The sequence below is a fragment of the Balaenoptera acutorostrata genome, chromosome 1 (assembly GCF_949987535.1).
Source record: "Balaenoptera acutorostrata chromosome 1, mBalAcu1.1, whole genome shotgun sequence".
In the NCBI taxonomy this organism is placed as follows: domain Eukaryota; kingdom Metazoa; phylum Chordata; class Mammalia; order Artiodactyla; family Balaenopteridae; genus Balaenoptera; species Balaenoptera acutorostrata.
Genome location: NC_080064.1, coordinates 25,822,045 through 25,849,034, shown reverse-complemented (window position 1 = coordinate 25,849,034; position 26,990 = coordinate 25,822,045). Strand labels below are relative to the sequence as shown.

Sequence of the window (26,990 nt, the reverse complement as noted above, 5' to 3'; positions counted from 1 at the left end):
CCCAATCCAAAAATGGGCAGAAGACCTAAATAGACATTTCTCCAAAGAAGATATACAGATGGCCTACAGACACATGAAAGAATGCTCAACATCATTAATCATTAGAGAAATGCAAATCAAAACTACAATGAGATATCATCTCACACCAGTCAGAATGGCCATCATCAAAAAATCTAGAAACAGTAAATGCTGGAGAGGGTGTGGAGGAAAGGGAACACTCTTGCACTGTTGGTGGGAATGTAAATTGATACAGCCACTATGGAGAACAGTATGGAGGTTCCTTAAAAAACTACAAATAGAACTACCATACGACCCAGCAATCCCACTACTGGGCATATACCCTGAGAAAACCATAGGTCAAAAAGAGTCATGTACCAAAATGTTCATTGCAGCTCTATTTACAATAGCCAGGACATGGAAGCAACCTAAATGTCCATCGACAGATGAATGGATAAAGAAGATGTGGCACATATATACAATGGAATATTACTCAGCCATAAAAAGAAATGAAATGGAGGTATTTGTAATGAGGTGGATGGAGTTAGAGTCTGTCATACAGAGTGAAGTAAGTCAGAAAGAGAAAAATAAATACAGTATGCTAACACATATATACGGAATCTAAGGAAAAAAAAAAAAAAAAGGCCATGAAGAACCTAGTGGCAAGACGGGAATAAAGACACAGACCTACTAGAGAATGGACTTGAGGATATGGGGAGGGGCTGGGGTGAGATGTGACAGGGTAAGAGAGTGTCATGGACATATATACACTACCAAATGTAAAATAGATAGCTAGTGGGAAGCAGCCGCATAGCACAGGGAGATCAGCTCCGTGCTTTGTGACCACCTAGAGGGGTGGGATGGGGAGGGTGGGAGGGAGAGAGATGCAAGAGGGAAGAGAAATGGGAACATATTGTATACGTATAACTGATTCACTTTGTTATAAAGCAGAAGCTAACACACCATTGTAAGGCAATTATACTTCAATAAAGATGTTTAAAAAAAACAAAAAAAAAACCCGGAACTTCCCTGGTGGCGCAGCGGTTAAGAATCCACCTGCCAATGCAGGGGACACAGGCTCGAGCCCTGGTCCGGGAAGATCCCACATGCCGCGGAGCAACCAAGCCTGTGCGCCACAACTACTGAGCCTGCGCTCTAGAGCCCGCAAGCCACAACTACTGAGCCCGCGCCTAGAGCCCGTGCTCCGCAGCAGGAGAAGCCACCGCAGGGAGAAGCCCGTGCACCGAACGAAGAGTAGCCCCCGCTCACCGCAACTCAAGAAAGCTGGCGCACAGCAACGAAGACCCAAAACAGCCAAATAAGTAAATAAATAAATAAAACAAAACCCAAAGTTATCAACTGATACTGCCTTCTACAAACACTCAGCATCAAACTGCCCAAACCAGAAACTTGGGATCCTTGTCTTCTTCCTTACTTCTCCATTCATGAGTTTAATTTCTGTCACAGAGTGATAGTTCCAAGGTATAAATCTGATGATGTCACTAACCTGCATACAACTTCAATGATTCACAAGTGCCCTCAGAATTAAGTCCAACTTCCTTAGGGTGTTATGCCCAGCCCTTCATGATCTGGTCCCCATTTACTTCTCCAGCCTCATCACTTGCAACCTTTCTCTCACCCCTGCTCTCTACCTTCTAACACTGTGCCCTCAAATCTATGCCTCCACCGTTCTGTACATACACCTGCCGTTTTTCAAACGTGCTGTCCTCTCTCTTACCTCTCAACTTGCTCTTATTTTTGCCCTTCCTGGGCCTGGCTAATAACTCCTGTTCATCAGGTCCTAACTGAGACGGCACCTCCTTGCCTGACTCCTCAGGCTGGGCGGGTGTTTCTTCTCTGTGCTCCCAGAACACTCTGAGCTGTCCTTCCTCCCAGCCTGATAGTGGAGAGCAATTCTTTGTCAATGTCTACCTGCTCCTCCAGACTGAGAGGAAGGTGACAAGTGCTTTGGTCTTCCCATGGCCCCAGCCCCTAAAATGCTACCTAGAACAGAGGAAGTTGCTGCTCCACAGATCTCTGTTCAATGAAAAAGTTTGTTGTAACAAGTTGCATCCTTCTCTTTCCAACCTCAGGGGTCCCATTTCCCAGCAGCAACTGCAGGGCCTGCTAGGAGATGGGGAGGGATGCTGGTGAGCTCTGATGGCCTCTCACCAGAACAGATGAGGAAGGAAAGGGGCAGTGAGAGACCTTCGGATTCTCAGTAGTAACATGTAACCCTGCAACCTTCTCCACCAGATTCTGCCTCCCCCCTCGGACTCAGCCTCCCCTCTGGGAGGCCGCTGCAAACTCCACATCAGACTTCATAAGTCCCCTCCAAAGTGACCTCAGGTTTCCCCAGGCGACCCTCTCAGCCTCGGACTCCTTCCCCTCAGCCTCCTCCCTCAGGCTCCACCTCCTTTCCTCTTAGCCTCCTCCCTCAGCCCCGACCACCTTTTTTCAGCCTCCGCCCTCAGCCTCGACCTCCTCTCAGCCTCCTTCTCTCAGCCTCCTCCCTCAGTCTTTCCCCAACGCCTCGGCCTCCCCCCTCAGATCTCCTCGGCTCCCTCTCCCAGATCCCGCCTAGCCCGGCCCCGCCCCCGCCCCCGGCGCGAGGACTGTGCTCACCGTCATAGTAGTAACAGACTTTCCTCCTGGTGCCCTGAGTCTGCGCCATCTTGCTCGCCTCCCGTCCCTCCCGTCAGTCTGTCCGTCCACCCTCCCGCCCGCCGCCGGCTCCGCTCAGCGTCCGACCCTACAGAGAGGGGGCGGGCCTCCAGCGCGTTCCGCCCGTCCCCGCCCGGGCTCACCTATAGCCGCGCAGCCCGGGCACCGCTCCAGCCAATCAGAGGCGGCGGGACGGCCCGGAACTCGGCGGGGGGCAAGGGCAGCCCGGCGAGGCCTCGGAGGGCCCCCTGGGCCTGTACCAAGGTCCGCGACAGGGGGTGGGGCTGCCCTAGGACCGTACCATTCGTCCCGGGGGAAGAAATCCGGACTGCAAACTTCGCTGTCCCATTCGGCTTTGGGAGAGTGCTTGGAGATCAGAGACCAACTTTGTCATTTGACAGAGGCCTACGGTGGAAAGTGACTTGCGCAAGGTCACTCAGCTGAGTTTGGAGCAGGAGAAATAAATTGACAAAGGACAGGAAACTGCTGTAGGCCAAACGCTGTGCAATAGCTTTACCGACATTATCTCAGTCATCTCCGTTATTCTTCACGACGGCTTTGGAGGGGGGCTTTTTATCACCATTTAACAAAGATAACGAAGTTCGGAACTTTGTGGCTTCCTCAAAGTCACACACTAATTACGTTCAATTTTCAATCGTAATTTTTTGAATGCCTGCTATGCACCAGAGGCACATTAAAAAAGTGGCAGGGGGCTTCCCTGGTGGCGCAGTGGTTGAGAATCTGCCTGCGAATGCAGGGCACACGGGTTCGAGCCCTGGTCTGGGAAGATCCCACATGCCGCGGAGCAACTGGGCCCGTGAGCCACAACTACTGAGCCTGCGCGTTCGGAGCCTGTGCTCCACAACAAGAGAGGCCGCGATATTGAGAGGCCCGCGCATCGCGATGAAGAGTGGCCCCCGCTTGCCGCAACTAGAGAAAGCCCTTGCACAGAAACGAAGACCCAACACAGCCAAAAATAATTTAAAAAAATAAAAATAAATTTAAAAAAAAAGTGGCAGAACCCAGCCTTTCTTACTCCAAAGCCTACGTCCCTGATGCAGTCACCTAGGAGAACTGAGTGCCTTTAGATGGGACGAAACTGATTGTCCCCTTATACTGGGAGCAGAGTTTCTCAGGATACTGAAGCTATTGATATTTTGGATAATTCTTTGTTGTAGGGGACCGTCCTGTGCACTGTAGGATTTTTAACAGCATCCTTGGCCTCTACTTACTAGATGCCAGTAGTACCCTGCCCCCACCCCCAGCTGTGACAACAGAAGTTGTCCTCAGACGTGGCAAAATGTCTCCAGGGCAAGGGGGAGGGGATTGGAGGGAGTGTAAAAGTGCCCCCCACCCGACCCTTGAGAACCACTGCACTAGATCAGTCATCAACTAATCATTATTGAAAGCTACAGACTGAAAAGCACTGTGATGGGCTATTAAAATAACAACTACAACAATATTAATATTTAGTGAGTGCTTACTATGTGCCAAGTAAGTTACTCATGATCCTATAGTCAATAGATACATTTTTTATGCCCTTTACAGCTTAAAGACTGCTTGGGCACTTGTGTTCCTCACCTGGGAACTGCATTTGGGCCACTAATTACAAACGTAACAGACCTAAGACTGGGCACTTCTATTATAGAAGCAGCAAAAGACCAGGGAATAAACCCTATTCCCAGTTCTGTGTTGCTGCTTCCTAGCCAGGAACATTTCTGGGCCCCCATTTCCCTCTTAGTAAAATGGAGAGTGTAAGAAAACAAAGTTCACCAACTCTGTGGCTGCAGCAGTGTCCAAAGGAGGAGGAGGGTGGGGATCAGATGAGGTCATGGGTGTGGCAGCATTTTATAAAATGCAGAACAGGAATCACAAACTCAGACGCCTGCAGAGGTCACACGCAGGTGATGTAAATGAGTGGATTTATATTTATATTGGTTCGATTCAAGTACTTTGCTTGTTTTTAATATTGGATTCTTTTTCACTTTCTAAAGAAATATGTCCTTCTCCCCATCTTTCTTCAAACACACTGCCATCTTCAGGGATCTTTAATTTCCCACTTTTTAATGGAAATATGAGTGCAAAAATTTTTTCATTTTCCTCTTTTTATAAAAACAACAGCCCGAACATGATGATAAGTAACCACTAACACTCAGGTTCATTGTCTGGGAGCAATAGAGTGCGAAGGGGACTCTGGCAATGGGAGAGCTCATACCCCACCTGAAGGCATTGGCCACTTACTCAGCTCCATGAGGACAGGTAAGCCCAAAAGAGCCAAATCTTCCTATTTTTTTCAAGAGAAGGCAGAAATCTGGAGTTTTATGCAAAACTACCCCAGTTTTATAAACTGACTGCTAACTCAGTCTACTTTCAAGACAGCAGTAAGAGCCATTCTTTTAAAATGTAAGTCAGATCATGTCATGGCTCCTGCAAAGGCCACAAAGCCCCAGGCCCCATAGGATCTATCGCCCTCCCTCAGGCTACCTTTACCTCTCAGAGCTTGCCAGGCAAGCTTCTGCCTCAGGCTGTTCCCTCTGCCTGACTGCTCATCCTGCATACCACATGGCTCACTCCCTCACCTTCAAATCTTTGCTCAAAATTCACCTTCTCAATGAGACCTTCCCAGACCACTCTCTTTAAAACTACAAACCTCCCCCAAACATGACATTCCTAATTCCTCTTACCTTGCTCTTTTTTCCCCTTTAGCACTATCACCTTGTGGCATACCATACCATTTACTTCTTTGTGATGCTTATTGTCTATCTTCCTTTACAGAGTATAAGCTCCAGAGATTTTATCTACTGCATATCCTATGAGCCCAGAATCATGCCTAGCACACAGTAGATGTTCAATAAATATTTGTTAAGTGAGTGAATAAACTCAATGTTTAAAAACACCTTGAGGGTGAATCAGAACATATCTAAGGTCAAATATAGTCCTTGAATCAGTAGCTCTCAAAAATGCTGTTGCATTTATATAATGGGAGGGGGGAGTGTCTTGGGACACATCTACTCTCTAGGAGGTTCTGGGTAGGGGTTGCCCATAATCCTTTGGGGTGGGCGTTTGAAGGGGTTCAAAGAACCCATACAGCAAAGTATAGGGACCTCCTCTTGGCCCCCAACATCAGCAGGGCTGGAAAAAGTTCAGACACCCCTTCATCCCATCTTTCACCCCAATTCAGGGTGCCCCAGTTTCCATCTTCTGAACGCTCACTCCCCACTCCCAAGGAAAAGGAGATTGGAGTGGGGAGCAGAAAGATGTGCAGTCTTCACCAATAGACATTTATTGAGCTCCTTATGGGTGCCAGGCACCAAAGAGGAGCGCACAGAGGTATTAGATAAGGTCCCGGCCCTCAAGGAGCTTCTTGATGACCAGGGAAAAGGAAAAGGGGGTGGGGAGAAGCTGGTGTCAATCACAGGCCTCTCTCCTCTCTTTGGTGGTCTCAGAAGTGGGCGGGCCCAGAAGGGGACAACTTGGACAAGTGTCCAAGACATATATGCACAGGCCACACATGTACAAGACACATGTGCAGAGCCCACCCAACTACAGAACCCGTGTACAGGACATGAGAAGTGTATGTGTCGCACGTGGGTGGGATTCACATGCAGAGTCCATATGTGCATAGGCCACATGGGTGTAACACAGGAACTGCATCTCCCCGAGCCAGGTTGGCTAGGTAGGGGGAGGGCTCCAAGCCCCAGCCAGTTAGGCTCCTCAGGGCTGCGGCTGGTACTGGCCCTCTGTGGCTGTGAAGAAGTCCTCCAGCACGCTGCGCAGGTAGTCAAAGGTGGGCCGGTCCTCCGGGAGCTCCTTCCAGCACAGCATCATAAGGTGGTACAACTCATCTGGACAGTTGTCAGGTCGTACCATGCGGTAGCCTTGTTCCAGGTTCTGAATCACCTCAGGATTGGTCATCCCTAGAGGTTGATGGGAGAACTGACATCAAGGCTCCAGGCTTTGGAAGCCCACAGGCAGGGGTGATGGTCAAGATATTTGACAACTGGTATGGTGTGAGCACCAATCCAAAGGGATCTTGGTCTTCATCAATGGTAAAGCTATACTCGCGGTACCTGCTAAATGTCAGTCGTGCCACTTGTAGTGTCTGCTATGGCTTTAACACTCCATAATGCACACATGTGGCTGTGAGACTTTGGGTGAGCCATGGCACCTCTCTGAGCCTCAGTTTCCTCATCTGGAAAATGGGATAACATTAGCTCCTACCTCATAGAGGTGTTATCAGGATTGAAAGAGAAAGTGTATATATAACATTGAGGATGCTGCCTGGAAGAGGAGATGCAGCATAAAGAGTACCTGTAATGATGATTATTTGGTAGGGAAGGATGGAGTGGTCAGGGCCCAGGGCAGGATGGGGGCCCACAGCCAGGACAATGGGGAGGCTTCTCCAGCTTTGAGAACAGGCACACGAGATGCTGCATCAGGAATCCAGATAGACCCTGGACCCCAGCAAGGCAGACCCTGCATGGGGCAGAGAAGATTCACTAGGCCCCTCCATGACCCAGATGAAATAATCTTTGGGCCACTTCCCTCCCTTGGTGCTGATCCTGGCCCCCATAGTAGGCTCTTTGCATGTAGACTCCAAGAGGAGCTGCTCTGGAGAACTGCATGGGCACAGCAGAAATATAGCTCCCTGTTTCTAAATTACCCATATGGCCTCTGGTTTCTCCTTCATTCTCCTGAGAAGAGACTGTGACAGGCAGTCCCCAGAGCCTAACCCCTGGAGGGTCCTAGCAAAACAGAAGTTTTACCCCTACAAAGCTTCAGACTGGACCCTAGTCAATAGAGACCTCTCTTCCCCAGGCCTTTCCCCTGGGGGGGCCTCTAGCTATGTGTCACTCAGATTTCAAAATCAGGACACTGAAGGACATAGGCCAGGGAACAAGGGTACAAACCTATTGGCTACACCCAGCCTAAATACAGCCCACAGCCCACAGCCCACAGACCTACTTCGGCTTGGCCCCTTATAGTGTTTTTTTTGTTTGTGTGTGTGTGTGTATTATTATTATTATTATTATTAGTTTTGGCATGCGGGATCTTAGTTCCCCAACCAGGGATCAAACCCGTGCCCCCTGCATTGGGAGCATGGAATCTTAACTGCTGGACCACCAGGGATGTCCCCCCTTTTGGCATTTTTAAACAATCTGAATCATCACCAATATTTGGAAACGGGAAAATTTTCCTAAAACTCCCAAGTTTTGGCTTCTCTTGAAAAAACAAAGATCTGTTTTTTGGGCCCCCATGTCTTAATAGCAACCATCTGCTAGAGCAGATGCAAGTTCACCCAGGTCCCCATTACTCCCCATAGTTTCCCTGACCCTGAAGCCATGTGTCAGTTGCCATTTATCATCATGCTTTCACTGCCTTTATTCTTCTAATAGAAAAATTCTCTAAGGGAGCAGTGTGAGCTCTTGGCAGGACAACGAGTGTGTTTCTAGCCCCGGCACTGCCGCTGGACTCTGTGATGGGGCAAGTCCAGGGCAGGGAAGGCCTGCATACCCTCACCTGATTCTAAGGTGTCTTTACCTTCCCAGGAGCAAAGTTCTGTGCACACTGATGGGGATGTGGGAACCTTCTGCAAGTCCGACCTCTGTGCTCCATGACCTCCTTACCCTGTCTTTGTATTCTATTTCCTTTCCCCAGAGTTTCCTAGCAAGTTCCTTCCAAAAAAAATTTTCATTCCTGTCTTGGCTGAATTCAAGAGTAAAGGACTGTCCAGGAGATAGAGGGAGGAATGAGAGAGGGTGGGAATTAGCTGTTTACACATCTCTCTCACTCTACATGGAAGGCTTCAGAGGGACGGGAAGTCAGTGTTTAGTGAACACCTACTATGAGTCAAGCTCTTTCACAAATAATCTTGTTTCTCATATCATGAAACTGAGGCTCAGAGAGGTAAAGTCACCTGCCCAAGTCACTTGCCCATAGTGATTAATAATAAAACCTAACACCCTTGAGTGCTTCGTATGGGTCAGGTACTGTTCTAACCTCACGTTTTACAACTGGAGAAAAAAGGAATGATCTGATCAAAGCCAAACAGAAAGCATCAGTGGCAGACCTGGTAATAAGAAGCAGGCCTCTTGCCTCCCAGGCCAGATCCTCTTCTACATATTAGGCTGCCTGTGTTAGAACTAAAGGAAAGAGCTGGGATTGTTGAGGGAAGAGAGATCCAGAGACAGAGATGGAAGCCAGGCCTGGGAGATGTGCACCTAATTGGGGATGTAAGAGTGCCACCCCTGAGATGATGGAGGAGAAGCAGCTAGAGAGTTTCAGATTCTTAGCCTGGGAAGAAGTAAGTGGAAAGACATGAATTTGCTGCCCTTCCCCATCACCCTTTCAGCTCCTGCCCTTGACCCTGACCTGGGTAAGGGATGCGGCCATGAGTGACAATCTCCGTCAGCAGGATCCCGAAAGACCACACGTCCGACTTGATGGTAAATGTCCCATAGTTAATGGCTTCTGGTGCTGTCCACTTAATGGGAAACTTGGCCCCTGGAGGGAGGAAGTGAGGTCACCTGGGTCTGCTTGGCCAGACCCTGCAGGCCCCAGTCTTCCCTCATATCCCATACCTACCCTCCCTGGCTGTGTACTCATTGTCCTCAATGAGGCGTGCTAGGCCAAAGTCTGCGATCTTGCAGCTCAGGGTGTCAGACACCAGGATGTTGGCGGCCCTCAAGTCACGGTGGATGTAATTCCGCTCTTCAATGAATGCCATGCCCTCTGCAATCTGCAGGCCAGGTACAGGTCAGCAGTCCTGGGCCAGACATCCTTATCCCACTGCCCTGTGCCCATGCCCAGCCCCTCCCCAGTCTCCTTACTTGGGCTGCCATGTCCAAGAGTTTGTTGATGGTCAGCTTGATGCCTGCGGAGGTCTTGAGAAAATCCACCAGGCTCCCTGTGGGCAGAAGCCAGAGTTGCTGACCCAAGTTGCCCCAGGGGAAAGCCCCCAGACCCTTCTCCCCTAACTGGGAGTCTAGAAGCAGTGTCTGATGTGTGGAAAGGAAGAGTAAAAGCTGAAACAGGAGGAGTGTGTGTTCAGAGTGAGGATGCCCGGGATGTGTGATGCCCTTTTCCCAGGGACTAGGGGGCTACTTGCAGGGGTCTGCAAGCTTCTTGTCACCAGTGGGGTGGAGCCCAAACTCTTCAGCCAGTCATCCAAAGCCCTGCATGGTCCACATCTGTAGTTTCTTCTCTTCCCTCCACTCCTGCCTCTTTTACTCCACCCATCCTAGACAATTGAGAGATTTTCCACATAGACCCCTGGGTTCTCACCCCAAGGTCTCTTTGTCCCATGTCTCATACTAAAAATTCTTTTTGTTCATGGCCCAGCTAGACAATTCCTCTAGAAAGCCTCTCTAGATCCTACCAAGCATAATAAATTACATCATCATTTACCTTCCCCATGGTATACTGGAACTTTCCTATGGCACAAACTTCGGTTTTCTTAGTATGCATAACTGATAGCAGCAATCAATTAATGTTCCCAGCCCACAGTAAGCAGCAATAAATGTATGCTGAATGTAGTAAATGGAATATGGAAAGAGGTGTCCTGGAGGACTGAGAGACCACCTTTCTGGTAGCAGAGGGTAACTAGGAGAAGACCAGGGATGGGAGTGGCTAGAACAGAGCTAGTGACCACTCGTCCTTCTCAAGAGATTAAAACCCTATGTGAAGATGACAACAACTTGAGTGTCTCCACTATGAGTGCTGAATTAGTCACTGAAGGCAAAGACCTCACCCAGAGGCAGCAAATATGTGGACATAAACTGCTATTCCTTCATTGTATCCATGGCAGATGTTGCTAATCAATCCCAGTGCTCACTTCCAAGGAACCTCAGAATCCTTCTCAACACAGAACTCCAAGCAACTACCAACTGAAGGTGGTCCGCTATTTGCCATTTCCAGAATCCATTAGCCAATTAACAGCTTTTTTCCCTTCCTGAAAGAGGGACAGATCTTATACTCCCCAAGAATCAGAGCAAGATAACAACAAACTTACTAAGCTGTTACTATATGGCAGGCCCTGTTCTAACTGCTCTATATGCATTAACTTTCATCCTCACAAAAACCCTATAAGGGGACTTCCCTGTGGTTAAGAATCCGCCTGCCAATGCAGGGGACACGGGTTCGAGCCCTGGTCTGGGAAGATCCCACATGCTGCAGAGCAACTAAGCCCATGTGTCACAACTACTGAGCCTGCACTCTAGAGCCTGTGAGCCACAACTACTGAAGCCCGTGTGCCACAGCTACTGAAGCCCACGCGCCTAGAGCCCGTGCTCCGCAACAAGAGAAGCCACTGCAATGAGAAGCCCACGTGCCACAACGAAGAGTAGCCCCCGCTCGCCGCAAGTAGAGAAAGCCTGCAAGCAGCAACAATGACCCAACACAGCCAAAAATAAATTAAAAAAAAAAAAAGACCCTGTAAGAAAGTTGCTATTGCATTATTATCACCATTTTACAGATGAGGAAACCATGGCAGAGGGAAGTGAAGTGACCAAGCCCAAGGCCACACAGTCCTGAAGCCAGGATTCTAACCCAGGCAGTCAGACTCTAGAGCCCTTAATGACTACTCTTATTTCTGGATAAGCCTGTTTAGATTTCTGCTGTTATTCTTGGGGGAACTGAGCATCAGAGGTGGCACAGCGACTTGGCCCAAAGCTGGGCCTAGAAATTCCTATTTACCTTCCTGGGGCTCTCAGTCTGTCTGACAGTGGACCGAGGGAGGGGGAGGGGCTCACCCAGAACTGAAAAGGAGGGCTTTGGAGCACTCCCAAGGCTCAGGGGCAGAAGGGAGAGAGATGGGGTCAGGGACCTACTCATCTCCTGAGATCAAGCATCCTTAGATCAAGGTGGGGTTTGAAGAAGGCAAATAGGACTGACTGCAGGTTAGAGAAGAAGTGGGGGGTGGGGGGGGCGGTGAATGCTCTTCCAGAGCCTGCCACCTCAAGCTGGGCTCCCAGACAGGGCTCGAACAACACACCCTCTTCTCCACACGCCCTATAGTCGCCCCTGGAAGTGAGTCTTTGGGGGCTCAGGAAAATTCCTCTAAAAAACCTCAGTGCTGAGCCAGGCCTATCTCCTCCGCCCTCCAGCAGGGACAGAGGAGACGGCAGTGCCCCCCAGCGGCCGCGCACGGCGGCAGCGGCGCCCACCATTCTCCATGTATTCCGTGATGATATAGATGGGCTCCTGGGTGACCACCGCGTAGAGCCGGACCAGCCGCTGGTGCTGCAGCTGCTTCATGAGGTTGGCCTCGGCCAGGAAGGCATCGGGGGACATGCTGCCCTGCTTCAGGCTCTTCACTGCCACCTTCGTGTGCCCGTTGTAGTACCCTGGGGCAGGGAGGGGTTGGGGGAGTCACTTGGAGCCCATGCCCCCAGAGCCAGGCAGCTGCCCCGAAACAGGGCACTGTCGTGGGACTCTCACGACCTTCGTAGACGCCTCTCCTCCCCGCATTCCTGGAGGGCCTCACTCACCCATCCACACCTCTCCGAACTGGCCAGCCCCCAGCCGCTCCACCAGCTTCAGCGTCTCCCTGGGAACCTCCCACTCATCCTCCCACCACGGCTTCTGGGGCTTCTGGGTCTGGCAGGGGCGGCTCAACCTCGTGCACAGCCCGTCCGAAGAATCTGTGAGGACAAGGGAGGAGGGTAAGGCTGTCAATAAGGCGGGACTGGGGGTGGGGGCCCACGGGTGGGGGCCCACCCAGTCCCCACCTGGGGAAATGGACGGGCAGGGGAGGTGTGTGGAGCTGTCACCTGATCCCTGGGGCTCCAAGGTACCGCACCTCACCCGCTGCGGGGCAATGAAGGAGCATACTGAGAGATGGGTGGAGGGTACCCCGAGAGGAACTGGGGGAGGCAGGCTGATAGGGCACAGGGTCTAACCCTAACCCTGCCGTGCTCACTCATGTAATGGCGGACCAGCTCATGCAAGCCAGGAAAAGTGATGCGGGGGGAGATGTAGAAGCCGCCTTTGTCCAGGTTACGGATCTTGTAATGTTTCACCACTTCTCCCTGGGTCTGGTCGAAGTCCCGGACGGACAGTGAAAACGATCCTGCAAAAAAGAAAGGATGAAGGAACGCAAAAGAGGGGGGCGGTGGCCTCCAGCGAATCGCACCTCCGCCGACGCGCCCCCCTCCGCCCCCCCCCCCCCCACATCCCACACCAACCCCGCGGGCTCCTCGCGCCCGGACCTCTGCTCGCTGCCCCAGCCCGAGGCCCCGCCCACAGCCCCCCGGCCAGCCCAGCCGCTCACCAGTGGTGCTTTCACTCTCTCGGATCAGGAAGGAGCCGTGCGTGTTCCCGGGCGCCAGGAGCTGCCTCTCCGCGTCCTTGCGGCTCAGGGTCTTGAAGAACCAGCTGCGCAAGGCAGAAGCGAGGGCTTCTTTCGTCTGTTGGTCCGTTCTTCCTCCATCACCCTCCAGCATTCACACACTCCTAGCATCCCTCCTTTGCTCCGAGGTCCCTGGATCTACGCCCAGCAATCCCCCACGACGAGTCCCCACTCACGGTTCGGGCTCCAGGCTGTTCGCTCTGGCCACAAAGTTGAAGGGGATGTAGCCTTCCTGGCCCGTGGTCACGGACTGCGCCTTCCACCACTCGCCGTTCCTGCGCGACAGCGGCGGTTAGCACGGTCTGCTCAGCCCTGGACTTGGCTGGAAACCCTCCCTCAGAGCCCCCAGTTAGGCCATGCCACCCCACCCTCCAGCTCAACACTCCGGAGCCTCCCATTTTGTCTTAAGGGCACCCACTGCAAGCCAGATCAGGGGCCGCAGGGGGGCTGCAGTACCGGAGATCCCTGCTCCCTCACACTCTACGGCAGGGCAAGGATGGATGGGGTGAAGGGGACACTCACTGCTCCAGGACACGTAGCTGTTCACCCTTCTCGAAGCCCAGGTCTCCATCGTGGGAAGGCTCATAGCTGTGCAGGGCGATAACCAGGTTGTCTGTAAAGACAGGGGGAGTCAGGGAGAACCTGCTTGGAATAGGCTGGGAGCACGAGTTCAGGAGTTACATGGTAGCCCACAAGACTGAGGGGGAAGCAGGAAGGACAGGTGGTGAGTAGGTGAGGAGGAGATGGAGGCTGACAGCCAAGGGTCCACAGGACTTATCTTCCAGGCCCTGCTGGTTGAAGTCACCTTGCAGCGGAGAAGCTGGGGGGTTGGAGCCCTCGTAGGTGACCAGTGGATCACGCACTTCAGAGCCATTCCAGATGGACAGCTGTGGGGTGGGGAATGAGTGGAGTCAGAGAGCTGGAGGCTGGGTCAGACCCTGGCTTGCCTCCCCACTGCTCTGCTCTCCTTCACTTCGGCTTGGCTGGGTCTTATCACTGAATTTACCAACCACTTGCTGCGTGACCTTATGAGAACCCCTTTCCCTCTCTGGGGTTCTTTTCCTTTCTGTTGTAAGGGAGAGGGCTTGCTGTTATTTCAAGGACCTATAGTGGTGGTCCGTTTCTCTCTTCCGGGTTGTACACCCCACCCGACTCCCTCACCAAGCCCCCTGTCTTGCCTCTTACCATGGCCTTGCCATCCAGTGGGACTATGGGGTAATGGCAGTTCTCACATACATCGATGTTTTCCATCCAGTCATCTTCAGGGTTTGAGCTGCAGCTACAGCCCATGGTCCCTGGGGGAATGGAGAGGGGGCTGAAAGGGCTCCCCCAAGATCTACCCCTGTAACATCAGACATGCTAAGGCCTAGCCCTGGGAACTTCCAGAAGGACCCAAGATTGTCAGCCCCCCAGCCCCCATTCACCAGCCACAGAAAAGCTGAAATGGGGTCCTAGCTCCCAGTAAAGTCACACATGCCCTCCTGCTGAGGCCTAGGCCCCGCCCTCCCACCTGGGCTGGGCAAACCGCCACAGGCACCTTTGTTAGTCTAGTTGCCCACTTCCTGCCTCTCCCCCCTCCCGCTCTCTCTGCCCATCCCCCAAGTTGGGGGACTACCTACTAGAGATCGCATACACTTCCCCAAGCGCTAGGGAAGACCTAAGTTTTGATCCTCCCCTACCAGAGGGGTGTGTGCGCCCCACCTCCTAATTACAATTCCCCTTTCCAGACGAGGAAGCTGAATGAGACCCTTTCTCCCGAATGTCAGCCATCAGGCCTCTGCTCCCCCAAACCCCCCACACACAAAGTCTCCTTCAGAGGCTTCTTTCTGCTTCTCCCCAGCAGAAAACACTTCAGCGGCCCTCTTGGCCATACCTTTTACTTGTTTGCTTGCTTTAGCAGTGGAAACTTTTTGTCAGATGAAATCAAGCAGAACCTCATAGATAAAGCAGGTAAAAGTGGGGCTGTTCTGCCTGAAGCAGAGTGTGGCGGGACCTCACTCTGAAGCTCCTGGGAGTCCCTGCAGCACCTCCTCCCCCAGGGCTGCTCCTCAAGACCGCTTGGAAACAGTAGTCCTCAGGTAAAGTTTAATTTAATTTACCGTGCATTCAAGAACCTTTAATATCAGAATCAAATCCACCTCCTCAGTCTATTCTGCTACACACACACACACGCACACACACACGCACACACACACACATTCACACAGCCTGTGTTCTGAGCTAGTCTTCCCAAAAACCTCGCGCTCTTTTCTTACAACGTGCCTTTGTTTATGTGGTTCGCCTGCCTTGGAATGCTTTTGCCCATCTGTTGAACTCTAACTCAACCTTCAAGCTTCAACTCAGATATCACCTTCTCTGTGAAACCTTCCCAATGCCCAGTGCTCTTTGCTCCTACAGCATTCCACTTAGACCACAATCATCAACTTAGGCACTGAGTGCCATGATTACGCTAATTTATGTGTCAGTCCCCCTGCCTCTCCTACCCCCTTGATGAGATGGGGGATTTATCAAGAGCAGAAGCTGTGTTTTATTTGTCTGAATGTCCCAGCACCCAGAACTATTCTTGTTAATAAATGTTGACTGGTATGTGGAGGGTTGATGCACAGATTCTCCCATCTACAGAGGTCTTAGAAACCACCAAGTCTAACCTCTGATTTTAGATGAGCAAACAGAGGACCAGAAAGGCCTGCTTAAACTCACACAACTGTTTGGGGCAGAATAAAGCTAGAGTTGCCAATACATGCTGGGACCAAGTAGAAGTGGGGACCAGGGGTGCTTTTTTGGTTAGCAAGACTTAAGGTCCAGGGCTTCCCTGGTGGCTCAGTGGTTAAGAATCCACCTGCCAATGCAGGGGACACTGGTTCGATCCCTGGTCTGGGAAGATCCCACATGCCGTGGAGCAACTAAGCCCGTGCGCCACAACTACTGAGCCCGCGTGCCGCAACTACTGAAGCCTGTGCGCCTAGAGCCTGTGCTCCACAACGAGAGAAGCCACCGCCATGAGAAGCCCGCGCACCACAGCGAAGAGTAGCCCCCGCTCGCCGCAACTAAAAAAAGCCCGCACGCAGCAACAAGGACCCAACGCAGCCAAAAATAAATAAATTAATTAAAAAAAAGAAAGACTTAAGGACCTATGTCAATTATATCTTAATTAAAGAAAGGAAAAAAAGATTCAAGGATAAGCCCCGGAGTTATGTTTAAATTCTGGTTCTGATACTTATTGTGTCTCTTTGCTGAAATCATTCTTACCCAGCCTCACTTTGCCTTTTCTGTCAACTGGGGATCGTCATCCCTTTCTCATAAGCTTAGATGAATGTTGGCTTGATTTAGAGCTGAGAAAGACTTATACCAGTGTCCATTCTGCCCTACCAACCCCTGCTTTGGAGGGTGGGAGAATGGGACTGGTAAATAATCCTCTTGGCTTTAAGCTCACGTTTCTTTTTTTTTTAATTTAAGTTTTATTTTATATTGGAGTATAGTTGATAAGCTTATGTTTTGTTGTTGTTGTTGTTGTTTTTGTTTTTGTTTTTAATTTTTATTTATTTATTTATTTTTATTTTTGGCTGTGTTGGGTCTTCATTTCTGTGCGAGGGCTTTCTCCAGTCGCGGCAAGCCGGGGCCACTCTTCATCGAGGTGCGTGGGCCTCTCACTATCGTGGCCTTTCTTGTTGCGGAGCACAGGCTCCAGACGCGCAGGCTCAGTAGTTGTGGCTCACGGGCCCAGTTGCTCCGTGGCACGTGGGATCTTCCCAGACCAGGGCTCAAACCCGTGTCCCCTGCATTAGCAGGCAGATTCTCAACCACTGTGCCACCAGGGAAGCCCTAAGCTTAGGTTTTTTAAACTGAGATACTTATAACCTTTCATGGGTGCTGGAAGTCACGGGTGTGTACCTCCCAAAGCATGAGTGTTAAACACATAGCTAAACCTTATTCACGTAGTTAAACAGACATAGATCTATTACAAATAGAGGAAAATACAAAATGTACATGGAATTTTAAGCCAAATCAAGAGACTTTCAAGGGAAGGTGTACACGCATATACTCTTCCCCCTACTTTAGGAGTCCTGGGGAGACATTTGAGAAATCTTGCTCGGCTCTGTGGCTGCAAATGGCTTTTTTATTTTTTTGATTGCTAATTTTATTATGGCTAAGAACTGATCAGCAGCAAAAGCCTCCAGAAAAGAACTGATAACAACCTGGAACCAGCCTAAGATGAGCTGAGCTGTCTAGTAAGGTCCTGAGCAACCCATTGTTTGTGATATTCAAATAGGCCTTGGAAAACCACAGGTTGGTTATATTACACAGAGAACACCAACATCAGATGAGGTGTCAACTTAGATCAGTAAGGTCCCTTTCAGGCTTGACATTCTCAGAGGCTTTGAAAAAGGGTAAGAGAAAGATGAGAAAAGTTTGGGGTTGAGAAAATGGGATGAACTGGGGTGCAGCAGTGAGGGGAGGCTGGTAGACAGGGCAGAAGGAACCTTCTGAAGGCTGAAGCTCGTAGGGCTGGAAACTGTACCTGTCCAGGCTGGGGTCACGTGGGGAGGGAAAAGGGGCCACAAGGCCTTGGGCCAGGGGCCAGGAGAGCATGCAGGCAGAACCTATATCCTGGATAAATCTCGGCCTGCCAGAAAGGACTGGGGCCAGATATAAAAGAATAAATATTGTCATTTGCAGCAACATGGATGGACCTAAGATTATCATACTGAGTGAAGTAAGCCAGACACAGAAGGACAAATATTATATGATATCACTTATATGTGGAATCTAAAAAATAATACAAATGAACTTATTTACAAAACAGAAACAGACTCACAGACATAGAAAACAAACTTATGGCTACCAAAGGGGAAAGCGAGGGGGGATAAATTAAGAGTATGTGATTAACAGATACACACCACTGTATATAAAATAGATAAACAATAAGGATTTACTGTATAGCACAGATACAACAAGGATTTACTGTATAGCACAGGGAACTATGTTCAGTGTCTTATAATAACCTATAATTGAAAAGAATCAGAAAGAAAAATATATATATGCATAACTGAATCACTTTGCTATACACCTGAAACTAACAAAATATTGTAAATCAACTATACGTCAATTAAAAAACTAAATAAATAAAAGGACTGGGGCCAGGAGCGAGAAAAAGTTAAGCTGTGTTAAATTAAGCCAAAAGGTACTCAGTAACTCTGCTGGGTATCTGACCCCTAGTGTTTCCTCTGTGGCTTATTTAGTGCTCCTGGAGCCCTCCAGCTGCAGGTAGCAGGCCCTGCCCTATACAAAAGTGTGAGTTTTGGAGTATAGGGCCTGGCAGCAATCAGAAGACCCCAAGACCTGGCAATGCCAGAGGTTATTTTGGTGAGTGGCTCTCAGCCACTGGGAGCTACATGCTCCTATGAGGCCCGAGGATAATGTTGAAGGTTATTTCAATATTTCAAAAATCTGAAGGGAAATGGTACTATGATTTGTTTCTCAGTATGACAAATTGCATTATCGTTTCTTCAATGCATACTTAAGTCTCTGATGAAAATTTGAACTAGAAAACAAGAAAATTAGTACCTAAATGAGGTCGTTCAGTCAGAAAAACCCTCAAAATCATGAGATCCATGGGGGAAGAGGGGAAAAGTACAACAGGGGAAGGGCAAAGGAGTCCTTGGAGGGAAGAGTTGAGAAGCACTCATGTAAGTCACCAGCCTCATTTTAAAGATGGAGAAGGTGGCGGATCAGAGAAGGTAAGTGATTTTCCCAATAGCACGTGAGGGCTCTTGGCAGAGGCGGGACTCCAATCAGGCCCCACCTCCTTTTTCAAGGTACTCTGCTCTATTCTTCCCTCCCTGGAGACTAAAGTGGGCAGGGAATCCTGAGAGGTCATGCAGACAATGGAGCAGGGAGGGAGGTCTGACAGAGTGGGGTCCACTCTCCATCAAGATGTGATCATTGTGCTGTTAACAAAGGCCTTTCTCTCTAAGGCAATTCTTCTTCTATCTGGAATGCATGTTTCTGAGTGTACATTTACCTGCTTGGTGAATACAAGTCTGCACATATTGAGGTATGTGAGTCATTAAGCATCATGCTTATGTGTACATACCCGTGGGTATGTAGGAGCCCCTGTGTGCAGATGGATGTGCAACAAAATGGGGGCATGTATAGTTTGTGCGTGTCCCTATGTAATCGTGAGGTCATATATGCATGTATTTATTTGTACAAAATGTGGGTCCCATCCTAGTCTGATTCAACCAGGTTAATAAATGAGGTTGGCAAAAAGAAAATCAAAATTAAAGCTTATGGGCTTCCCTGGTGGTCCAGTGGTAAAGAATCCACCTTCCAATGCAGGGGATGTGGGTTGGATCCCTGGTCTGGGAACTAAGATCCCACATTCCGCAGGGCAACTAAGCCCGTGGGAGCAACTACTATGCTCGTGCACCTCAACTAGAGAGCCCACGTGCTGCAAACTACAGAGCCCACGCGCCCTGGAGCCTGCGTGCCACAAATGGAGAGAGAAAACCCGCACACCACAACTAGAGAGAAGCTCACGCACCACAACTGGAGAAGCCTGCATGCCGCAACAAAAGATCCCACGTGCTGCATGCAACTAAGACCCAATGCAGCCAAAAAGATAAAGAAAATAAATAAATTTAAAAAAATTAAAGCTTAATATAAATTTCTCATAGAAAGAAAGAAAGGAAGGAAGGAAAGGAAGGAAGGAAGGAAGGAAGGAAGGAAGGAAGGAAGGAAGGAAGAAAGAAAGAAAGAAAAAGAAAGAAAGGTGGGAGGGAGGGAAGGAAGGAAGGATGGAAGAAAGAAAAAGAAAGAGGAAACAGATCCAGAGAATCCCCAGGACTCTCAGAACCAGTAACAAAGGCAGATTCTGTGGTGAATGAAAAAGGACATTCTCTTCTCCCAGCTCAGGAATTCAAGGTCAATAGGCGGAATTTTGTAGATTCTAGGCCTCCTCTGACTAGCGTCTGAAATGTTCTCGGTCAAACTCAAGATCTGTCCATGGTTCACAGAGCACTTTGTGCCAGTTATAAAGGGCCACTCCTCCCTGGGGTTTCAAACTTGGAGAGTGGAGTGAGAGCTAGATTTCAGGTACCATCCCTCTTGTCTCTTTGCACAGAGCCCAACACACAGAGTGGCCCTTCTTACTCTTTGTAGAATTGATCAAAAATCCCAGGCTGCGTGAAGCTCCTGGACTAGAGTTTCTGATCCCAGGGTTGTTTAGGAATCATATCACAATGAGCTCTGATTCTTGCCAACTTGTTCACTTTTATCAACTCCATAGACATTGTCTTGCCTGGCTGGGCCTAGAATGTGTTTTGTCCCCTTAAAAAAAAATGTAACACTTTTCCTCCCTTAAACTGTAAACCGATTCATTTATTGAACATTCTGTCCAAAATGTGTGCCAGCTTCTTGCCTGGGTTTCTTGGGCTAACGCTTTATGTCAAGGGCGGGCAGGCTCTTCTACTGCAGACCACTGTTGTACTCTGGGCCACCCTGTGGCAAAATCTGTCAGGAATAATTTAAAACATTTTCTTGGCCTTTTTCTTTGGCCAAGATTTGGTTATTGGCAAAGTTGCATATGTTCAATGAATAGCCTTGGCTGTGGATGCCTGCACAGAACCCTCACCACGGTACTCGAGAATCAGGGTTGACAGGCATGGTAAATAATTTCTAGTGGGTAAAACAAGGATGTCTCCTGAATTCCCTCCTTTTTCGTGTGTTCCTCTTTGATATAATACCACTTTGGAATAAACTGTGAATTCATAGAGTTCACAAAAACAGAGAACAAAAAGATAAGCCTTCTCTTATATGCAAACAAGATGGATTTATTCTCACAAACTGGGAGTGGTTTAAACATAGAACTGATTCTGCTAGTTAGTTATTGCCATAAACAAGGGCTATAGAGTAATTATTCTAAAGCTGGTATTTTTTGATAGAGGCCCTCCAACTAGTAACTTGTATGTACCTAGTAATTTCTTTTATTGAGCCCCCTTCCTTATGTACCTCTGTCTGTATTTTGCATCATTGAAGTTTTATCAGGACAAAGCCTTACTTACAGTTTGGCAATCCACACCACTTTATTAAAGTTTCTGGAAGTCTGCAGGTCAGGGAGGCTCAGCTCATCATATCCATATCATAGTGAACCAAGTTCATTCTCAAGGCCTCCCAGTCACTCACTGACAGAGGGCCTTTGGGCAGGTTACTACACCTCTCTGAACCTCCCTCAGTTCCTTTATCTTCAAAATGGGAATAAAAAAGGGACCTGCGTCTAGGGCTGTTGTGAACATAATATGTGATATGTAGATGACCTCATATAATAAAGTACTTAACATGGTGCTTGGTACATAGTAAGGACTAAGTAAATGAAAATAGTTATTTGAGGCCTGCATGGGTATTTCATTACCCCAGCCTTAAATACATTCATTTTCCTTTCTGATTTTTGGCACTTCCACGAACTACTTTTTCACCTTTAATATATTTACCTCAAATGGAAACTTCACTACCATAAATCGAAAACCAGAACACAACATTGTAAATCAACTATACTTCAATTTAAAAAAAAAATGGAAAACCAGTATCACCAGCCATAAATAGAAATCTGTATATATTAAAATAAACACATACTATAATACCTAAATTCACATTTGTAAATGTTCATTCTTTACCCCCCTAAAATCACTCACCCGCGTCAATGATGCACAGACCATATCTGGGGAAATGCCACACTGTGAGACAGAACTCTGGGCTTAGGCCTCTGTTGGTAAGTTAGAGGAGACATGACTTTCTTCCTACTTGGGCAGCCTATCGACAAAAATTTAATGGGTATGTCTTATGTGCCAGGCTCTGATCTAGAGCTGGGGACACAGAGGTGAGCAGTCAGAGAGGCTCCCGTCCATTTGGCCCTGCCTGCTGTGTTAGAGGTGGGTGCCCCTCTGGTGGGTCACTCCATTTTCACAGGAGGCAGTAAGGCCTGTCTTCAGCTCACTGATCGGTAACGTCTGTGACCCTGAGAAACTGACAACACAAAACAGCAGTATTTGCCAGGAAGTAGCATCTCAAAATCACCACCATTACCCATTAACCAAGTTAACGACATTTAGCTAAAACCGCTGAAAAGATGAGGTAGATCTCCATGTGTTGACATGGAAAGATGTCCCAGATATAACACGGCAAGCAAGTTACAGAACAGAATGTAGAGTTTAAGTCTATTTGCATTTAAATATGGATATATAGGGGATTCTTTTAAGCCAGGCTCTGTGCTAAGCCTTCATTTGCATGACTTCATGTAATTCTCATAATAATCCTATGAAGTAAGTGCTATTATTACCCCCATTTTACAGATGCAAAAATTGAGGCCCAAATGGGGTAAAGGTATTTGTCTGAGGCCTCATAACAAACAAATAAGTGGTGGAGAGGCGAGCTGAACCTCCGTCTACCTGCCTCCAGAGATTAGGTTCTTAACCAGTATGCTTTCCAGCTGCCACACAGAGGAAAATCTGGAAGGACGTGCACCAAATTGTCCACAATGAGCATAGCCCAGGAGTGAGATTGGAGGGAGCTGTATTTCTTATATGTCTTTGTATGTCTCTGTACTGTTTAAATTTTTAAAAACAACCATGTGCTAATTTTGTAGTTGAAAAACAAAAAACAACAAAGCCCCCATGAACGCAAAAACTCTGCTAAGAGACACAAGCATTTGAGGAGAATCAACTGTACAGCTTGCCCTTCCACTCCTCTCCTTGTCTCAAGAGGTGTAGGCATGGAATAGGGGATACAGGAAAAAAGGTTCTGCGACCACAGAAGTCTGAAAAACACTGGGTTAGACAAAATCAAACAGCCACCTTCGCTGGGGAGACTTTCAGAGCTTCAACAAGCTAATGCTGATGGTGAAGTTAATGTGGGACATTTTGTAGCTTAGGCCATGTTGATTTGGCCTCAGACCGTTTTCTTCCCAGGTGCCTCATGGGACTAGCGTTCTTTAGAACAAACATTGGAAATGCAGCTCCAGGTGCTTTCAAACCAACACCTGGATGGTACCTTTGTCCCACCTGCCCCCATCCCACCCACATACTCAGCTCCCCTCAGCATCGCTTTCACTACGTTGAGCTTGGCCTTGAAGCCATCAGCTTGTGGGTGTGTGGATGGATTTGTAAGATCCAGTGTATGATGTATCTGCGGTCCCTGCCTCTGCCTCTGAACATACATGCACACATACGTTTTCCAATGATGATACGGATGGTGTTTTGGCTAGGGAGGGAGGGTTCATGTGTGTGTCTGTGTGAAGCTGTGTGTGGGACCCTCCTCTAAGACAGACCCTGTGGCCCAATCTAGAGTTCTCACACCCACTAGTACACACAGGAAACAAGCTCATTTGCAAAGCCACACCACAAGTGTGAGGGAATGGGTGGCTCACTGGCCTGCCCAAGGTGCTGAGTAGGAGTAATTCTGGTGCAGACATCCCCCCCACCCTTTGGTGCACAATTTGCAGGAGAAGTGGGTGCCTAACCTCTGTTAAGCACCTACTGCATGCCAGGTACTGCCCAGGGCACATCACAGCCATTATTTTCTCTTTGATTCCCCACAGGCACTCTGTAAGGAGAGATTTATTATTGTCTCTTTACCAATACGTAAACTGGAGTTCGGAGAAATGAAGCCATTTGTTCAAGGAAATGGCAGAACTGGAACTGTGCCTGGGTCCGCCTGGCTCTGAAATGCATGTCCCTCACGTTACACCAAACCCACTGGCTCTCTTGTGTTTGGTCTTGCCCTGAGGCCTCTGCCCTCCTGGGACCCAAGAAACAACCCAGGGACAGCGACCTTGGCTTCATGTCCTAGGTACTCTGCAGAATGGGCCTTTATCCTTCTCAGAACTACCTTGACTCTTCCAGGAAGCCTTCCGGATCACCTAAGGGAAGCCTTCTCCCGTCCTCTGAAACCTCCGCCTATTCTCTTGCTCCATCACTTGGCCCTTTTTCCCTTAGAGAAGAATCTCTGTCCCTGAGCCCCGAGGGCGAGGGACCCTGAGTCATCTATCAGCACAGGCTGGGTGGGAGAGGGGACGGCTTATGCCGGTCCAGAGTCTGGATGAGGGTAGGGAGACCCAGCATGTTTTTCAGGCCCCACAAGAGGCTGCAGGCCTTGGAGCTGGGGACAAAAGACAAGCTGGGACATGATGACTCAGTGGAAACTGTGTTTCAAGAAAAACTCCAAAGGCAGAGAGGGAGGCAGGGGAAACCTGCAAAGTGTGGCTCAGGTGGGGATTTGCCCCATAAACAGCAGGCTGAGAGCTAGAAAGTGAGGGGGTGGGCAGGGAGCTGACTCTGCTTCCCTGGGCCTCCACCTTCCTGGGGTTTGAAGCAGGAATCAGCAGGACCCACTGGCCCTACACATACAGCAGCAGTGGGAGGGGGGCTAGAGCGGGAGGGAGCAAAGGGAAGAGGGGAGGACTTCCTGCGGACACAATGGCAACTTTCCAGATGGAAGTCCACGCGGTCCTTGCCCAGGGCCAACTACACCCCTGTCCGGGATAAAAATAGCCCTTCCTCTTCCCGTCTCCCATCATTCTCTCACCCCCCAGCTTCCCAGAGTCCGGTCAGATACTTCCACCCGGGAGGCCCCACGCCAGATGATAAATATCCCTTCACATGCCCATCCGTTCCCAAAGGAAGACTCCTCCTTCTCTCAAAAAATGTTGGTCACTGAGGCTAAAATCACTTCTCATGTGTCCATCTGGATGCTCTGGGTGACTCCTCTCTCTCTCTCAGGAGAGTCTTGTCATTGGGGTCTGCCCCAGCAACCGGAAGGATTCTTGGGACCCCTGACTCAAGCCTGCCCATCACCTTGCTCCATAGGGGGGTTGTGTCACACCCTAGGCCATCACCCTCTCTCAGGGCCATCACCCTCTCTGCCTCTGCCTTGCTGACGGACTGCAGGGAGGGAGTGCTTTGCCCCAGTCTGGGCCTCAGGAGGCTCATCCATCATGGGATGAGGGACTGGATTTAGGGATTTCTGAAGGCCTTTTTAGTACCTGACAGTCCATGTGCCAGATCCCCCAAAAAAATGCTCCCAGTGAGGTGGGGCCTGATGGCAGGCAGTGTGACAGAGGCAAGAGGTAACAACTACGCAGGAAAGAGGTGATCCAGCTGTTCTGCCTGTCTTCCACCTGACCTCCAGCCAGGTTTTTCTGTCCCCCAGCCTGAAGGGCGGCTGCATACCTGGGGAGCCTGGCCCCAGGCCCAGCTGCAGCCCTCTGCTATCAGGCCCCCCCACCGCAGCCCCTAGACCCCTGTTCCCAGTACTCCTTACCTGCCCAGCCCAGGAGCCCTCTGGCCCCATTCACATGGTCTTCCTGGCCTAGCCTGGCTGCCCAGACACAGCTTCGGCTCCCCTCTCCGTCGTAGCCACTGCGTGTCTCCCCGCACCCACGTCCCACCCTGACTTCCTGCCGCCTCCTGAGGGCCCCAGCAGCCCAACCACAAGCCTCCAGCACCCCAAGCTTCCTGCTGCCATAGCCCCCCGCCTCTCAGCCCTCAGGGGTCCTATATGTCTCCAGTCCAGGCCCTACTCACCCTGAGGGTGGCACTTGGAGGTGAGGGAGGATATTTGATAGAGCTTCCCCCCGCCCTCCCAGGGTGCACCTGGACAAGAGATTCAAGGGCAGCCTTGAAACCCCACTGAGCGGGAGGCAAACAGACGCCCACTCAGCTTTCAGGGAAGGGCAAGTAGCACTGCTGTCACAGTCTGAGAGCAGGGTGACCCTTTCATTACAGTCGGAGGGCAAAACTAACATCACTTCAGAGTCTGAGGAGAGGACAGCATCCCTGTAACATCACTGGAGAGCAGACACCCGTGTTCCAGTCAGCTAGATACCGGGCTCACACAGCTGCTAGACACAGCAGCGGAACAACAGCTGGGCCATCTCAGGGCTCAGGACGATAGTTTATTATACGCAGAGGGTAGGCTAACACCCCTCTTACGGACAGAACACTGGACAACAGGCTGTTTAAGAAAGCGGGCAGGACAACCTCTTGTCTTTAAGGGGGCAGAGTAACAGCCTCTGTTGGGGGCAGAGGGCAGGACAACCCCCCCTAATTATGGTTGGAGAGTAGGGCAACCCTTCTAACCAGGTAGAGGCAAGACCACAGCTCCTGTCAGAGGCACAGGGCCTGACACCACCTCCTGCAACAGGTGGGAGACAGAACAGACACTCCTGCCCAGGCACCCAGGTGCAGGCAGCAGACTGGCCGCGCCTTCCCTTATAGGCAGGAGGCGGGGACCTTGTCACAGCAGCAAGCAGGCCAACAATCTCCCTTTCCTCAGGGGCCAGGCTGAGGGTAACACCCGTCAGAGGCTGAGGGCCAGGTCACCAGCGTTATGAGGAGCTCTAGGTGGCCTCTCTCAGGCCCAAGAGCTGGGCCTTGATCCCACCCGGCGGAAAGCATAAATATGTTGCCACCGCCTGAGCCTGCCCTGGGGGAGCGGGCTGGGGGAGGGGAGCCCACAGAGCATTGTTGGGGTTTGCGAGGTGGAAGCCGAGGCTGTGTGAACCTCAGCTGCGCGGAGGAAAGGGGGAGACAGGAAATGGGTGGGGGGAAGAGGAAGCCTGAGCTGGAAACTCAGACAAAGAGGGTAACGCAGAAACAAAAGCCGAGAAATACAAAAAACAAAAAAACAAAAACCTACCAAATGACACAGAGCCCAGGGTCCCAGCTGCGGGCCCCAGCTCCCCTTGCTGTGAACCTGAGCACTTCACAGTTCGTCTCTGGGCCTCAGCACGACAGCAAGAACACCACTGGGGCTGGTAATAATACATAATAATGCACATTTATTGATGGCTTACAGTGCATTATCTCACTTCAGATGTATCCAACTACTTGTGGAGTGAGAATTAGCATTTCCATTTTAAAGATAAAGAAACAGATGCAGGGGTTAAGGGACCTCCTCAGAGTCTAATATCAATAGAAATCAGTGGTGG

At 49.8% G+C, this 26,990-nt stretch overlaps 2 protein-coding genes across 2 annotated transcripts in view; both read right to left on the bottom strand.

The window, feature by feature from the left end:
• HDAC1 (histone deacetylase 1) overlaps nucleotides 1-2,759 on the bottom strand; it is a 45,753-nt gene extending 42,994 nt beyond the window's left edge. Inside the window, exon 1 of the mRNA XM_007170612.2 lies at nucleotides 2,623-2,759. Within this exon, the coding sequence (XP_007170674.1) occupies nucleotides 2,623-2,671 (49 nt within the window). The 5' untranslated portion in view covers nucleotides 2,672-2,759. The remainder of the gene's footprint in view (nucleotides 1-2,622) is intronic.
• Nucleotides 2,760-5,940: 3,181 nt separating this feature from the next.
• LCK (LCK proto-oncogene, Src family tyrosine kinase) lies at nucleotides 5,941-25,397 on the bottom strand. Its single transcript, XM_007170611.3, has 13 exons — nucleotides 25,322-25,397; nucleotides 14,195-14,304; nucleotides 13,815-13,896; nucleotides 13,532-13,622; nucleotides 13,186-13,284; nucleotides 12,932-13,035; nucleotides 12,581-12,730; nucleotides 12,150-12,302; nucleotides 11,826-12,005; nucleotides 9,492-9,568; nucleotides 9,247-9,400; nucleotides 9,034-9,165; nucleotides 5,941-6,578 (listed from the first exon to the last, which is right to left on the bottom strand). The coding sequence occupies exons 2-13, from the start codon at nucleotides 14,297-14,299 to the stop codon at nucleotides 6,376-6,378; spliced, it is 1,530 nt and encodes a 509-aa protein (XP_007170673.1). The 5' UTR covers nucleotides 14,300-14,304; nucleotides 25,322-25,397; the 3' UTR covers nucleotides 5,941-6,375.
• Between the last annotated feature and the right edge of the window lie 1,593 nt (nucleotides 25,398-26,990).

What these genes read in the sequence shown, in the direction of transcription:
- LCK (XM_007170611.3), bottom strand. Translation starts at nt 14,299, where the DNA reads ATGGGCTGTAGCTGCAGCTCAAACCCTGAAGATGACTGGATGGAAAAC. An exon ending in CACGGAATACATGGAGAATG is followed by an intron (nt 9,569 to 11,825) that starts GTGGGCGCCGCT and finishes TTCTGCCCACAG; the next exon opens with GGAGCCTGGTGGATTTTCTC. An exon ending in TCTTGGACATGGCAGCCCAA is followed by an intron (nt 9,401 to 9,491) that starts GTAAGGAGACTG and finishes CCTGGCCTGCAG; the next exon opens with ATTGCAGAGGGCATGGCATT.